This window comes from Pelodiscus sinensis, chromosome 16, assembly GCF_052426305.1.
Source record: "Pelodiscus sinensis isolate ZL-2025 chromosome 16, ASM5242630v1, whole genome shotgun sequence".
NCBI classification, from domain to species: Eukaryota; Metazoa; Chordata; order Testudines; family Trionychidae; genus Pelodiscus; species Pelodiscus sinensis.
In genome coordinates this window covers 36329525-36347183 of record NC_143067.1, presented here as the reverse complement: position 1 = coordinate 36347183, position 17659 = coordinate 36329525, and the positions used below count along the sequence as shown (strand labels likewise).

Here is a 17659-nt window from a genome sequence, read left to right as displayed (position 1 = left end):
CTCGACAGTGGGGCCAGGAAATAAAAATCAGTCTCTTACAAACATTATTACATATCACAGCTTTACTATATGGTGTCAGAATAAAGCCAAACCTTTGACTAAACAGCTCAAATGAAGCCGCATGACTGGGAGGACCATAATAGCGAAGTCATTGAAACCCTTACACATTTATCTGGAAACAAGTAGTAATGAAGAAAAATCACCCTCGCTGTAAATCCAGGGGCAATGGTGAAGTACAGTTATGTTATAGTGAGGTCATGAAGGAGATTGCAGACTGCCAGACAAAGTCATTCCAAATGGTGCCCACACAGGAAGGGCACTTGGGAAATATATTTTCTCACACACACACACACACACACACACACACACACACACACACACACACACACACACACACACACAAAATATCCCAACTTCTAGGGAGTATGTAGGTCAAAGTCAGTTTCATCACACTTCAAACTGTATAAGTATTTTTAGTTTTGGAAAGTCCAGCTATACAGAGAAAAAGCAAAACCTCTTCATTCTCAGAGTCAGCACTGATGTACAGAAGTTTAAGCCACTTGCTTTTAAGATTGCTTCAAATCTTTGGGAATCTGCATGTGGAGGCAGTAAGTGTTGATGATCTAACAGAGTAAATAATCAACACCACAGTGAAAGACTGTGCACAATGAGAGCTTTAAACTGAACAGTGAACATGCCTTTATGTAGGACACATCGGGGAGTTCTGCTGAATGCCAGTTTAGTAGTGGAAAAATTCCAAAACCAGGAGACCTCACAGAGATCTGGGGCATGTTTCAATTTCCAAGCCAAATCATCGGAGTTAAGTGTTCCACTCAGATTGCTGCTTGGAGAGAATACCATATGGTACTAGGCTGATCACTTAAAGAGAAGTGTTTGGGGAGAAAAGAAGTTGCCCCTGGAGAACCTGCACTGAAACATTTTGATATTAACAGAGGCCAAGATCTCAGATAGTACAAACTCATATGAATTGAAGCTGACCTACTAAATGAACTGCTGCTTCTAAAGAAACCACTGTGCACAAGAGAGACTTCATAAAAAGCTCATGAAAGTGCACAACCCCATATTCAATAGGAAATAAATGCATGGAAGAAACTTCCTTTAGTAGATGTACTTTCAAGATCACCTAAGAACAGTGGAAGAAGGGCACTGCAGGATGAGCAGTTCAAAGTAATTATGACTCAGACTCAATGCCGGTTTGAAACAGAATTCGAGAACCTCAAATGAGAAACCCAACCTGTCCCATGCTTGAGATAGTAAGATCTATATGGATGGCCAAAAGAAAAAGGACAGGCACATCTAAGCATAAAGAGTTACTGGAACTATACTTAATAAATTGCAGCAAATTAAGGTCACTGTCATTATAATTCACAACATAATCTTCCCTCAGTGCCCGTATTAGTACTCAGAATGGTAGGAAGATTGCCCGAGATGATGCCCTGTTCTTGCCAGGCATGAATGCTATCAGAGATAAAATATCTAGTGTGAAATAAATACAGTAAAGGGAATAAAAAAAATTAAAAACTGCATGATATTCCAGAATATCCTTGAACCAGGGTATGCAGATCCAACAGGAACAATTATTTCTCTTCATGATCCATTACGTATATTTCCTTAGAAATGAAGCAGTTGAAAAATGCACCAAAAACAACCCACTAACATTGCACTGAGCAAAACCATGTACAGTTCCGCTTTGTGCTTTATTTCTATTCTCATCTTATAGAGACATTGCTAGGGATGTTAAAAAGGTTAACCAGTTAAACCGGTTAACTGTTTTAAATTAGGTCCTGCTGCCCAGTTTGCCCCAGCATAGCCACCCTGGTAGGGTCCCACCACCCAGACCACCACCCTCTCAATGTCTGAGGCTGCTCCAGCCAGGCATGTTAGGCCACTGGCAGAATTCACTGAAAGTGCTGGTTAACTGATAACCATACCAGTAAGCCTCACACTCATGGGTTAACATCCTTAGCCATTACATGGATTCTGTAATGCATTTTTCTCAAAAAAATTTACTTCATTTTGGGGGTGGAAAGAGATAAGAAAATGGGCCATTAGGTATTTTTCTCACGAACACATTACTTACATCGACTCAAACAACTGCATGTATTGCTCATCTCCACGTCCTCCTTCCACTTCATGGTCCAATTTTAAAATTATTTCATTTTCATACTTGAGGTAGGGAAAAAAGACAAAAACAGTGAATAATGCATAATGCATGTATAACAAGAAAATTCTTGTAAGAGAAATCAAGCTATCCACGGGTCAAATAAAGCCTAAAGTGACATAAAAAAAAATCACATTTTTCAGGTTTAAATGGAAGAATAATTTCCAGTTAAATAACATACTCCAGGAAAATCTTTAAATAACTTTTGCTTAGGACAAATTGATATAGTGCCTAAAGGATAGCTTTGAAGTATTTGCATTATAGGTTTCCAGACCACTTCCTAGCTGGAAATACAGGACTTCAAAGTGAAACAGAGCTATTTTATTTCAGATTGACTCTGAATGAACATATAGAATAGAATGCCTTCGTACAATTGGTTACTCTCAGACCACTGTATATTTTTCCTAAGAATCGGGAAATAAACAATAGCAAAACAATCAGAAATATATATATAGCAATGAATTTTTTTTTTCAAAGTTAGACATATTTCCTCTTTTTTCAATATTAGGAAAGAATCAACCAAAAGATTTAATTAAGTAAACTCAGCTGGTGAAATATAATGTGTGCTACCCATAAAATTGGGGAGATGGGAGCGTTTATCCAGCCTCGTGTTCTCAAAACCGAATACCTCCTGCCTGCTACAAATCCACTGCACATTTTTGCAGATACCAATTTTGCATATAGAACTCTGTAAATATGCAAATATCTGCTTTATATCTGTGGGTATCCACTTCTGCAGATGTGGATATCTTCAGACCATTTCTATAGATGTAGATGCAAACACAGATTCCAATTTTTGTATCCATACAGGATTCTAGTCATATGCTCGTCTTAGAATCATAGAATTGGAAGAGACCTCAGGAGGTCACTGAGTCCTACCCCCTGCCCAAAGCAGGACCAATCCCACCTCAATCATCCCAGCCAGGGCTTTGTCAAGCCAGGACTTAAAAACCTCTAGGGGTGGAGATTCTACCCCCTCCCTAGGGAACCCATCCCAGTGCTTCCCCACCCTCCTAGTGACAGTTTTTCCTAATATCCAACTTAGAGCTCCTCCACTGCAACTTGAGACCATTGCTCCCCATTCTGCCATCTGTCACCACTGAGAACTGTCTCTCTTCCTCCTCTTTGAAGCCTCCCTTCAGGTAGTTGAAAGCTGCTATCAAATCCCCCCTCACTCTTCTCCTCTGTAGACTAAACAAGCACAAATCCCACAGCCTTTCCTCATAAGTCATGTATTCCAGCCCCCTAATGATTTTAGTTGCCCTCTGCTGGACTTTCTCCAACGTGTCCACATCCTTTCTGTAATGGGAGGCCCAGAATTGGACGCAATACTCCAGACGTGGCCATACCAGTGCCAAATAAAGGGGAATAATCACTTCTCTAGATCTGCTGGAAATGCTCCTCCTAATGCACCCTAATATGCCTTTAGCCTTCTTGGCTACCAGGGCACACTGTTGACTCATATCCAGCTTCTCATCCACTGTAATCCCCAGGTCCTTTTCTGAAGAACTGCTACTTAGCCAGTCAGTCCCAAGCCTGTAACAATGCTTGGGATTCTTCCACCCCAAGTGCAGAACTCTGCATTTGTCAGGGGTGGCCAATCTGTGGCTCTAGAGACATATCTGGCTCTTGAGAAGTTAATATGTGGCTCCTTACATCAGTACCAAATGCAGGGCTGGAGCTACAGGCGCCAACTTTCCACGGGGCTAGAGGGTGCTCACTGTTCAACCCCCAGCTCTGCCCTAGATGCTGTCCCCCTCCATGCTTTCCCTCTAGGATCCTGCCTCTTCCTACCCTCTCCGCTGAGCCCGTCACACCCATGCTTCCCCCATCCAGTGTCTCCCACTGAGAAAGAGATGATCACAGCAGGTAGGAGGAAAAGGAGGAGACACTGACTGGTGGGGCTGACAGTGGGTGGGATGTGCTGAGCGTGGGGGTGGGGAGATGATGAGGGCTGGTGACAGAGAACTGTTGTTCTTTGGCCATGTGCATTGGTAAATTCTGGTTCCTTCTCCAGTTTAAGTTGGCCACCCTGGTCTAGGTCAGTCTGGACCCTCTGCCTACCCTCCAGTGTATCTACCTCTCCCCCTAACTTAGTGTCATCTGCAAACTTGCTGAGGGTACAATCCATCCCCTCATTCAGATCATTAATTAATCTCTGGAGTATTTCAAGTTCAGGAATATCTTTGGCAATTACCCACAAAGGAAATTGAAGCATTTTCTTCCCTGTTAACTGAGCTCAGCAGACTTAGGCCCTTAATTGTGAAAAGTTCAAATGTCTTTTGCAAATTGATAGTGTTGTTGTAGCATTTGTCATTTAAAAATCCCTTAAAGTGCATTGTATAAGGAAATTGCTTTGCCGTTTTGAAACGGTTAAGTCAAGCTACCATGTTTAAAGTCTTGTCTTAAGAATTTATAATTGATAGTTTTGGCAAGGACCATGCAGTGCATTATGAAGATTGCATTAAGTTCCGGAAATGAAGTATTTGGAAATAGTCGTACATCAATATAACTCCTCTTATCGTTAAGGACCCCAAAGTCCCTTTTCTGCCTGTATGTTTAATGGCTGGCATTTTCTCTTTTGGTACACATGGTTTATGGTACACCTTTCCTTAGACTGGTAAAAAGGATAATGGCAAATGTTTAAAAGGTACCTGCTCTGAACAAGGATCACATCACCCAACATGTACAAAGATCTCATAAGTGTATAAAAGCAGGGAGACTGAAGAGAGAAAAATCATTGTATTGCAACTGCTGTATTCAGCCAGAGAATGCAGGCCCCACATGTACTTGTGTGCAACACAGCGGTGGCGAGGGCCTCCATTTTATTTCTGAGCCAAAACATGTCTCTGTCTCATTTTCAACCTGCCTTCATATTCACACAGACTTTGGGGGGGTGGAAGGGAAGCATCACCTGTCTAATACCAATTTTTTTCTTGCAGCTCCTCCATTTACTTTGATATTTCTTATCCAATTAATAATAACATATAACCAGAAAAAATACCTTGCAAGGAGGTATGGTTGTCTAAGTAGTCTCTTTGTTTTGTCAGGTTTATGTCTCATATCTTTTTCATCCTATCTAATGTATCTGGGGATGTTCTCATTATCCAGATCAACGTCTAATCCTGTTCAGAGTTCGAGTAACATTTTTGCCTCCATAATATGTTGTGGCAATGAGTTCCACTGATAAGTTATTCACTGGCTTAGAGAACATTTAGCTTAGTGAGCCAAAAGTTCATTATGGGCATTTTATTATGTTGCTCAGGTCTAAAAAGCAAATATTAGACAAGTGGGGCAAACACAGTTGAAAGAAATATGTGGAGTTGGGTCTAGATATGCATAGGATAGTCTCCGAGAAAGAATGCTGCTTTCTATTCACTCGTCCCAACGCAGCAAACAATTTTAGCATAGGAAAAGTCCTGCTCACTTCAGATGCAAGGATCTGCCTGAGTGCTCAGCTGGATCTAGGTCTAAGGCTCTTCCTTCAGCTGAAGAAAGCTTGAGGCCACTCTATCAAGAGACTGTCAATAATACCATGTTGATCTGATGTGGTCAGAAGATTGAAAAACAATGCATCCCCACTCCTCAGGGACTAGGCGTGATCCTTGCAAACATTTGCAGTCTTGGGGGAAGGAACTAGCCTAAGGTCTTCCACAGCTTCAGCCAACGTATTTGATCATTCCTTTAGTTCCAGGCAAATCCATACTCTGTACTTGTTTGTCTTTCAGTGTGTCAGATTAAAAAATAGGGCCAACTGATGTCACAGACCAAAAGTATTCTTTCAGAGTATGAAATGGTAATTATGCCAATCAAACTGTATTGCCACCTACAGTCAAAATGCAGCTGTTAGCACAAAAGTTCCAGCTAACTGTTCCTCAGATGAGGAACACACTTTCAAGCTCTGTCAGTTGTAGGAAGTCCCCATACAACATACTGAGATGTGTCCTTCAAATCTGTGGGAGAATAATCTATGTGGTAAAGAGTTTCATATCTTTAATTTAACAGACACATGCTAAACCGGCTGCTTTTAGGGTTGAGCTACTCACTGTAGGGTTTCCTATACATACGTTCCTTAGCAGAGCTCACTTGATCCCTGTATGTAACTCCTAAGAAGTACTGGAAGAATTATTGTGATCTAGAGCAATAGGTGTGAGCTACCACATCACTTTCCTGGGCATATAAAAATCTACGATTCAAGTTTTCTGCTTCGGGTCTGAGGTGAAGAATGGATCAATGTTGATAAAGATGCACTTGTTAAGGGGGAAATGACTAATATTTTAACTCAATACAATATTGATCATTTTGGGAAGCACTTCAGAATTGTCCATGGTGCTAGAGAAAACGCCAGAGCTGCAAAGATGAGGAAACGGGGAATTAGAACTGTTCAAAATATATATATAAAAGAGCAGAGTAAGGAGGGGAAGGGGAAGGGAAGACATTTTCCTATTTTTGACTAGGTGCTCAGTGAGTTAACTGTATGATATATCTGCTGGGATAACAGCCCTCAAGGACTCTTTGCTTCCTCTACATGCATGGAAGACAATCAGCATATTAACAAATACTGTAGAATTCAACGTAAGACTTCTTTACAATAATCCATCAATCCAACTCAACTCTGCAGTAAGTATTTTGTTGCTGTTATTATTTTTAACACGGTGGCACATTTAGAGAGTCAGGAAGGGCTTCCAAACTGATGAAATGAATACATGTGACAGAGTGATAAGGAAAATTTAATCAGGGGCTCACATAAAAGCATTATTATGAGCTAAAGCTCTCAGCAACTTCAAGAATTAGGTCGACATTGGACAAAATGGGTAGGAGGAGGATGGAGAATCTTTACTTCTGCTTTCTTTTTTAATGTCCTGTGCATGGATCCCAAATGAAATGGGAGCACCTCCCCCTGAAGGGGCCATAAAGATGTGTTGGCTGGTTAGGGGAGATGAACAGGGCGCTGTGCTTCCCCGTAATGTTTTAGCACTTAAGCTAGAACTGCCATCCATTTGGGGGCTCCTCTTTCAACCCATGTTTATGGTAATTGGAGTACCAGCAGCTCCACTGAGTATTATCTGTGGAGAAATAAAGACTAAACGCATGTCAGAGCAATAAGGTGATTTGAAATGTTTAAGTTGGGTCAAATGACCTGCGCTCTGCATTGTACATGACAGGGATATTGAGAAGAACAGAGCAAGGAAGGTCCATCATTTCAGGCACACTCCAATTGGAGGCTCACCGAAATCCAGGAGAGCTGAGTGTGCTGAAGAAGCACAGAACGTGAGACAAGGGGTCAATGTGAGGAGAAACCCATCCCTGTTGTTGAAGTGGCAGGACACAACTTTACTGAATTTAACACAGGGGAATGGTTCTAACCCGCACCTGCCATCCTGGTGCCCATACTTTCACCTACCTGAATTTGTAAGCGAGTCCAGAGAAATGAGTTACAAGGCTTCTGCTATATAACTTACAACTCAAGCTAACTCTCATTAGTCTGCCCCATCTCCTTAGCTTATCTGAGTAAAACAACTCACGCCCACTAGGGACAAAGGGATGAAATGAAGGGAGCTTAGCCTGCATGGGCCATATGGCCTTCCCTTATCACAGGAACACAAATCCTGGCCAGTAAAATTCTGGGGTTTTTTTTCCAGGGATTCTTTCTTTTAACTGCATTGGAGACTGGCAGCTAAGTAAGACAAGCTAGCCTGCTTACTACTGTTAATTTTTAAACCCTGTTCCTATTTCATAGAATCATAGAATACTAGGACTGGAAGGGACCTCGAGAGGTCCTTGAGTCTAGTCCCCAGCCCTCATGGCAGGATCAAATACTCTGTGTCTAGACTGCACCCCTTTTGCGGAAAAGGGATGCAGATTAGACACAGCGCAATTGCAAATGAAGTAGGGATTTAAATCTCCCCCGCTTCATTTGCATGAACATGGCTGCCGCTTTTTTCCGGCTCGGGGCTTTGCCGGCAAAAAGCGCCAGTCTAGACGGGGATCTTTCGGAAAATAAAGCCTTTTCCGAAAGATCCCTTATTCCTGATTTTAAGAGGAAAAGGGGTGCAGTCTAGACACAGCCATACTGTCTAGACCATCCCTGATAGACATTTATCTAACCTACTCTTAATATCTCCAGAGATGGGGATTCCACAACCTCCCTGGGAAATTTATTCCAGTGTTTGACCATCCTGACAGTTAGGAACTTTTTCCTAATGTCCAACCTAAACCTCCCTTGCTGCTACTTAAGCCCATTGCTTCTTGTTCTATCCTCAGAGGCCAAGATGAACAAGTTTTCGCCCTCCTCCTTATGACACCCTTTTAGATACCTGAAAACTGCTATCATGTCCCCCATCAGTCTTCTCTTTTCTAAACTAAACAAACCCAATTCCTTCAGCCTTCCCTCATAGGTCATGTTCTCTAGACCTTTAATCATTCTCGTTGCTCTTCTCTGGACCCTCTCCAATTTTTCCACATCTTTCTTTAAATGCGGTGCCCAGAACTGGACACAATACTCCAATTGAGGCCTAACCAGCGCAGAGTAGGCATTTCACTTAATGCCTCCAGGATTCTGCAAGGAAGGGAAAGAATTCCCTAGGCCTCTGCTAATTTAGCCCCTCCAAGAAGAAATAATTCCTACCCGATTCCAAACGAGGTGATTGGTCAGACTCACAGCTTCCATAGCTATCACTGCTGGTTGGGGAAGGCGGGGCTGCTAGAATGGAGCAAAGAGAGGTTCCCCAATGGTTTGGGCTTAAATTAATTAAGGGGAGAGCGATGGACCAATCATCTCCTTTCCTCCCCAAACTAGCCAATGAGTGGCTAGAAACTCAGAGGGCCACCCCTGAGAAGCACATGCCTTTGTTCCCTCAGGGGAGTGTTCCACTCACTGCTGGACCCATCAAGTTTCCTATCTCCTGAGGTGGGTGGGTGACATTCTGAGCCACTCAAGGGAACGATGACCTACAGGTTAATAAGGTTTCCCTATTTGGCTTTCTGCCACCGTAACATGCTCAAATGTGAGGGCAGCATAAGTTCAGCCATTATCTAAGACAAATCACCAGTCGATAAAATCCTCCCTCATATGTATTGAGCCGTTGGCAGGGAATGGATTTCTTTTCTAATGAGGAGGTGATAATTCCACGGTTGCATGATCCAGAAAGAAAGCCAAGAATTGGGATGAAGAAACTACTAACAAATATTTCTTTAGCTCTCCTGAGTCTTCTTTCTTCCCCCTGTAACAACCCTAACTGCATGCTCTGGCAGCCTGTCACCAGCTGCCAAAGCAGTTGGTTGCTTGAACTAAAATAAATAAAAGATGCTGGCAAATATTCATAGGAGAAGCCTTTGAATCCTAAAGTTTAAGGACCAAATTCAGCCCTCATACATCAGGAAGCATCTCCACTGACTTCAGTGGAGATATATCTGCTTGTAACGGAATCCAATTTGGCTTTAAAATTGCTTGGTGCATTTTTCTAGTGAATAAAAAGCCTCAAAGACTTGGGCAGACTTCAATGCCAGCCACACAGTGTCGACAGCCTGTGCTTTGGTGAGGTGGATTTTAGTGTGAAGTGTCTTGTTACTTTTGGATGGTTTGTAAGTTGAAATGTTCCTTCCTTTGGATAATGAGGCAGTTCTACTTCATCTAAATCCTTGGGCACATTTAGATTTCAAGGACTGTGAGTCCTGAGCATGGGGAGATTGCAGAAACTATTTCCATTCATTTACTTAGTGACCTTTTACAGTTATTAGCTAGACAAGCTATTACAGTTATTAGCTATTACAGGACTCCCACCACCTTGCTAGGAGTAAACATCTATCCTCCAGCCCTGCGAGTCCACTTCATTAGTGAGCGTTATCACTGTGTCCTCCTCATTCATCAGCGATATTATTTTTTCTTTTTTACAACTGTCAGGAAAGTTAAGCCGTTTTAGACTCTGCCCACAGATGGCTGCAATGAGTGAAGGATTTAAATGAAGATACAGAAACAAGAACAGACCCGGCTTACTTGAACGGAAATACCGTTACATATGAGTTAATCTTTCCTAAGCCAAAGTTAAATCTTTTTGAAGATTAACTTAAATCCATGTTTATTTCAATTTACTCTGCAAAGAGCTAAAAGTGCTTTTCAAAAGCAAGTTCTTTGCATCTCTCTTTTTGAGTGATGTTTAATCAACTCAGAACAACTACTAGTGCTTTACTACTCTGATCATGTTCTTTTCATTGCAAGATCTTTTTGGAGCATTCAAGCAAGGATGGTTTACAGAGACTCTTACTCACTATGGGTGTGTCTACACCGCAGCGTTATTTCGGAATAAAGGCCGGTATTCCGAAATAACAATGTGAGAGTCTACACAGCAATTCTGTTATTTCAAAATAAATTTGAAATAATGAACGGCTTATTCTGACTTCTGTTAACCTCATTCCACAAGGGATAATGCCTATTCTCAAATAGCTATTTCAGAATAGCTATAGTGTGGATGCTCCACTGCTGCTGTTTTGAAATTACTCCTCCCCAGGGCCATTCAGACTAATTACTCCCCAGTGCCTCCTGGGGCTCTAAATCGAGGTAGCACATCCATATTAGGGAAGCCTTCTTCGGACTAATTTTGAGGCTTCCTTTTAGTGTAGATGTGCTGTTTCAAAATAAGCTATTTTGGGGTATTTCTTCCAGAATAGCTTATTTCAAAATAAGCATGCAGTGTAGACATACTTCTTGTTACAGTTCAGATCACCTCCATGTCTATGTACAAGTTCTATTATGTGTCAGTGAGAATTACGTGTCTATACCAGAGGGGAGAGTCCCAGAAAGAAACCTATTTGTGTGTTGTGCACTTAGGTCTACAATGCAACAACAGGTAATTGGGTATTGTGGTGCTTCTCCTCCCTATCCCCTGATAGTTTCCTGAACGTTAGAGGATGAAATAATTATAACGATATTTTATAAGAATGGCTGAAGTATAAGGTTACATCTACACTATGAGTTTTTGCAGCAAAAAATATGCTAATGAGGGATTCATTTGCATGAGTCACAATCTCATTTGCATATTTTGCCGACCTGTTTTTGCACTGGGGTTTCTGCACAAAAACAAGCAGTATGGATGTTTTCTTTTTGCGCAAAAACCCCTTTTTCCACAAGACCTTTATACCCCAAAAAAGGAGGTATATCGATCTTCTGGGAAAAGGGTTTTTTGCACAAATAGGAAACGTCCACACTGATTTTTTTGTGTGCAAAAACCCCAGCACAAAAACAGATCGGCAGAAAATATGCAAATGATATCACAACTCATGCAAATGAGTTCCTCATTAGAATATTTCTAACCGAGAAAACTCGTGGTGTAGATGTAGCCTAATAGTATTTGATAAATATAGCTAGGCTTAACTGAATTGTGGGTGGGGAGGGATTAAAATCACCTGAGATTTAAGAGACTACATCCTATCCCAACTTAGGCACACAGAAGACTAAAGTTTCTCTGAAAGACTACTACATCGTTTCTGAAAATATTATAACTGATCTTTTTCAAGAAAATCTCTTACTTCACACACCATATTACTGGCCATTTAAAAACTATTCATTAACAAGGGCTAGAGCTTCAATGCTTGCCTATTAGATACAATGTATTTTATTTTCCATTACACTCTCTTCTTTGACTTTACTAATCTTATGAGGTGCGTAATTACTAAATTACTACAAACCAATTCCTTTCCAATCAGTGTTTTCTCTCAAAGTCCAAACTTCAACTACGAATATAAAAAAGCTTATCTTAATCATGCCAATGTAGTAGCAGACAAAGAAGAGAGATGCTTTTCAACTCATAAAAGTGATTTTAATTTCAGAAGTAACACTATGGAGTCCAATGAAGCGCAGCAAGGTGCATAAAATAATAATACACCATGAATACTATTCAATGAAAACTATAAAGCAATTATTCTTAAAGTGTTCTAAAGTGAACATCTTTGTTCCTCTACACTGAAGAAAAACATTACCAGAAACGTATTTATATCCACATAATATAAGGGTCAGGCAAATGTCTGGCATCTTCTAGGTTCTTAAGTTTTTGTCCTTGAAAATCAGTCATTTTGACATGTACTTTTAGGGTTTTTTGGCCTATGTAAGTCTATGCATCTATCCCAGGGTATGAAGTATAAGCCAAGAATAGGAAAACATTTTTAAGAAGGCAAATATAGGACTATTAGAACATGGAAAGAACAGATGCACAGAAGAAAAGTGGTTTTTAATCTTGGCCTTAAACCAAATGTCTTGTGTTTAAAATAAAAAGAAAGTGGAAATTCCAGCTGCCACTTTGTTCCAGGTTCAACTGATGGAACAAACTTGTCCCACATAGACTAAAGCACAGATGTGCCAGTCATGTACTCAATTTGTTCTTACTAACATTGTACATAGTGAACCGTAACATAATTTGTACATTCATTTAATGTCTTGTTTGTCACTTATTAATATGCAGCCTGATTATTACAATTTTGAATTTGCATAGAGCAGTGACTAGAGATGCCACGGTCCATTGTGCCAGGTGCTGTACAAATGCAGCATAAGATGCTCCCTGCCCCAAAGAGCTTACTATCTGATACACAGGAAGGAAAACAAAAAGGACAAAGAGGCAACGCAAAGAACACACAGTAGCTCAGTGGCAGAGCTGGCACTAAAATCTAGGATTCCTGAGTCCTAGTGCAGGATCCTACCCCCTGGACCACACATGTTTTGCTATTTGAAATTATTTGGCAAATATCCCACGAACATGAGAGCTGGTCAACAATTCTGGACTAATTTTCCCCTGTCTTTATCAAAATTTATGTCCACAAAAAATGTTCTGTGTTCCAGATGGAAATTTGAGTGAGAGGAAAAATATTTTCTATAATAAAACTCAATGTTCATAAACTTTATTTTCAATTTTTTTCCAATTAGAAAACAGTAAAAATCTATTAAATGTGGGTGCTTAATTATTTTCATGCATTTACCTCTCTCTCTCTCTTTTTTTTTTAAAGCTTCTCCCCTCCCAGACACCTTTTCAAGTTGAAGAAAGGGGAGAGGCTATTAAAAATCAGAGAGACAGTGGACACAAAAGACCAAATAAAAATCAATTTTTTCTGAAAAAAAACAACAACATTTTATATGCAATGAACATAGTTCTCATCAAAAACCTTTCCATTTTGGTGGGAAAGTTTTGAAATGGGATTTTTCCTCTGGAATTGTGAGAAAAGTTCGGGTTTTATAACCAACTCTAATAATATTTCCTGTTTTGCAAACTATTCACAGTAACTATTAGTTTAGGTATTCTGCATTCAAAACTTATTTCTGGTATAGTATGTAGCACTTTAAAGATTAACAAGATGGTTTATTAGGTGATGAGCTTTCGTGGGCCAGAACCACTTCCTCAGATCAATTTGTGGAAGAAAATTGGCATGACCATATATACCAAAGTGATACAATCAAAAAAAAAAGTGAACAAATATAAAATTGACTAATCAGATTTAAGAACAGAGGAGGAGTGAGGGGGGAAGGTTAGTGTCTGTGAGGTATTGACATTAGGAGTGATAATTGGGGAAGCTATCTTTGTAATGGGTGAGATAATTATATAAACCATCGTGTTAGTCTTTAAAGTGCTGCATAGTCCTGTCTTTTGTTTCAGGTAGACCAGACTAACACAACACCATCTCTGTCACTATTCTGATAGTATATATGTTCCATGTTTAAAAGTCTGGTTTGTTTACAAGCAAAAAGAGGGTTATTTTTTTTTTATAACAACATTTTTTGGCACCTGCACACCAATATAGTCATACAAGATTTCCTGGGTTTCTCTAACAGAAAGCTCGCTGCATACAGTTCACATTTAACGTTTAACAAATGCTTAATACCTTTTTGCAGCAGATGTCCAGCTCTATCCATAGTTTAAGAATATTGTACCTATTACAACAAATCCTACGTAGCTTTCTATTACCTTTTTGAATTCTCCTGTCTTATGATATTCACACAGCATCATATCAAAGAAGATTGGGATTGTGGCTTTTCGTAGCTCCACTTCTGGAATCAGGGTCATTTCCAAGATTGGTCCAACCATCCCCGGAATAAAGCAGATTTTATTCTGGCCTAGGACAGAATGGTGTAAGGAATATTGGAAAAAAGAGAAAAACTATCACTTTAGGATGAAACGATCTAGGATTTGCAGCCATTAAAATACTGTTATAACTATTTCAGTAATGGTCTTATAGTTAGTTACACATCCTTCTCAACTGTTTTTCAGAAGCAGAAGGCATTGTTCAGGGATATAGCTTCATTTCAAGGTGTTGGGTCATTTGCTGCTTGAAATGAGCATTTACGCCAGCTGAATGAACTCACACTTAGGCAATCTTTCTATTTTTCAGCTTTTCACATCTTACTAAACACTCTCCTGTAAATGCTTGCAGCAGAAAGTTATCAGAAAGGTTCGAAGATGCCCCCCCATCAATTAATTAGTGAGAGTATTGCAGTCATACATTGAAGATATATATAGGCAGAATTCCTCCAAAAGGGGATACAGATCTCTGATTACTTGGAAAAGGCTACAGAGATTCTGACCTCCTGGCTCTGAGGTACAGATTAAGTATACCCGACAAAGAAATATACTCTTTAAAAAAACAATTACTGGGAATTAGAGAAAATACATTTTACTGTTAGGTTACATCTACACTGCACAGTTACTTAGGAATAAGCTATTCCGGAATAGTTATTCTGAAATAGCTTATTTCAAAATAGCATGTCTACACTGCAGGGAAGCCTCAAAATCAGTCCAAGGCAAGCTTCCCTAATGTAGACTTGCTTTCTTAGAGACCCAGGAGGAATAACTTAAAATGGCCCTGGGGAGGGGCTATTTCGAAATAGCAGAAGTGGAGCGTCTACACAGGCCTCATTTTGAAATAGCTCTTTCAGAATAGGTGTTATTCTTAGTAGAACGAGGTTTACAGAAGTCGGAATAAGCCGTCCATTATTTCGAAATTATTTCAAAATAACAGAATTGCTGTGTAGATGCTCGCATAGTTATTTTGGAATACTGGCCGTTACTCTGAAATAATTTTGCTGTGTAGACACACCCTTAGTTTCTCATCTTTTTTCAGTAAGCACACTGAGTTTATTTTAAAGATGGGAAACTGAGACACAAAGAAGCTAAGTAACTTGCCAAAGGACACAGGTTAGTTAGTGTCAGAACCAGAATTAAAATGGCCTTTGCTACTCATCTTAAATTCAATCCAAAATTTATGGTGCCTTTTCGTTCCCTTTTCTAGGCAGCACAGTCTAAATCCACAATTTGGCCGTGTATGATTTATGGTATTCCTTTTGTTACCATTTTTTTTCTTTACATAGACAGTAGCAATTTGGAAATTAGATCAAGTAAATCATAGAGGAAATAATATTAAATGATGGTTATGAGACAGATAATGGCTTTGTGGTCTCAATTTTCGACAGTGCCCTTTTCTGCTAGTTATTGCTATGGCCAGGCCTGGCCTTTGGACAAGGCAAGTGAAGCCCCACTCCCAGCCCCGCCCTCCCCGATGCTCATTCGCTGCCCTGACTGGAACCTACACAGCCGTGCAGCTCAGCCACACAGCTTGGGGCTCTGCAAACTCTTTAGCCGGGGCTGGCTATGGCACATCTTGTTACATTGGGGGAGGGGCATTAGAAGCAGAGAATGGCCCTCACACAGACAGTGTAGTACAGAGTGAATGGAATGATTCTAGAGATGTGCTGCAATGTTACTGGATTTATGAAAAATAAGAGGTGGTTTTGGTTCACAAAGCAAGGCCTGATTTGGGAAAACAGCTTAACCTCAAATGCATACTACTGCTACTGGACTCTAAAGAATGAGAATGAGGACAGTAGTTGGAAAAGGTTTTCTTTTTCTTTTTGTCCCCCTCTATTTTTCTCTTAAATGGGCAGATTTTTATTTTTTAAAAATTGCTCTGAAATCTGAATAATCAATATGCTAAAATAGCAAGACTTAACCAGACTTGCCTGAATAATTTTTATTGTATTAAAATCTCTGTCTAAAAGCAAAGAAATGCTCTAGTCTCAAATTAAGAATTTGCAGGGTTTAGAAAGAAACATTACTAACACAGCTTCTGATCACTAAGGCAAGTGTGTTTGGTGCAAGGTATTAAGGACATACATTAAAAATGCATAGGAAAGAGCTGATGTTGGGGGTATAGTTGGGCAAAAGATAGTTAAATATACATATCAAAGAAATCTCATTAGTCTTCCTGAAAGACCAAAACAAGCCTGTTAGCAGAAAATAATATTTTATATGTCTTTATACAACAAATACAGCCCCTGTCTATGCATATTTGAAAAGTATATTTGATTTCATAGCAGAGGGTGTTCTCACAGACTGCAATGTTGCTTTCTAAGGGTACGTCTACACTAGCCCCCTAGATCAATCTAGGGAGGCTAATGAGGGTGACCGGAACTGCAAATTAAGCCTGGGATTTAAATATCCCACGCTTGATTTGCATGTTCCCAGCCGGTCACCATTTTAGAAATTGACTAGCCCGAAATAACTGCCTGTGTCTACACACGGCAGTGAAACGGGATTCTGATTTAAAACCCCTAATTCGAATTAGCTGGTAAACCTCATTGCAGGAGGAATTCCAGTTCCAGATATTCCTGTGACTCAGCAGAAGCCATGTTTGTTGTTATTCCTTGGTAAAGAGACTGACCTTTAAAGAAATTTGAAAACAACAAATGATCCTGCAGCATCTTAGAGACTAACAAACCCACTTCTTCAGTTGAATCCAATTCTTCCGAATCCCTCTGAAGAAATGGGTTGTGCCCACAAAAGCTCATGATGCTATCTACTTTTTTTTTTTTTTTTTTTTTTGTCTCTAAGGTGCTGCAGAACCATTCATTCTTTTTAAAGTTTTTTCAGTTAGAGTAAGTTTACACAGCGGTGCTATTTCAAAAATAGCATTCTGCGGTGTCTACACAAGAAGCCCATTATTTCCAAAGGCATTTGAAATAATGGGCTTCTTAGTTTAGCTTCCTGTAAACCTTGTTGTAAGAGGATTAAGGAAGACACTGGAATAACAATTTATTTTAAAATTTAGCGGTGTATACTTGGCGCCAAATTTCAAAATAAGCTAAGCTATTTGTGTAGCTCAAATTGTGTAGTTAATTTCAAGGCACGTGCTACTGTGCAGACATACCCTTACAGACTAAAATGGCTACCCTTCTGTGCCTTTTAAAGCTCACCCTTAGCCTGTTTTTGCCTTTTTGGTTAGGGTTCTCTTTGACAAGTGTCAAATCCTTTCTGCAGTTAACAGAGAACAGCTCTCTGCTTCCCAGAGCTAGATGAGAAAGTTTGTTTATCGCTCCCCTAAAAACAATCCAGGATTTTGGAACCAGGCAGAAGTGGACCAAGTGTGATTCAAAGACTGGGGAAAGAATCTGATAGTGAGAAGCTTAAATAATGTGTTGTGTTTAATGAGGTGATTTGTTTATGG

General features: G+C 40.0%; 1 protein-coding gene across 2 annotated transcripts in view; it reads right to left on the bottom strand.

Annotated features, from left to right (window-relative positions):
- DOCK2 (dedicator of cytokinesis 2) overlaps window positions 1-17659 on the bottom strand; it is a 499444-nt gene that overhangs the window by 62494 nt on the left and 419291 nt on the right. For both annotated transcript variants that reach the window (XM_075900153.2, XM_075900154.2), the window contains 2 exons: window positions 14128-14276; window positions 2102-2187 (listed from right to left, as the gene is read on the bottom strand). In XM_075900153.2, coding sequence (XP_075756268.2) covers window positions 2102-2187; window positions 14128-14276 — 235 coding nt within the window. The remainder of the gene's footprint in view (window positions 1-2101; window positions 2188-14127; window positions 14277-17659) is intronic.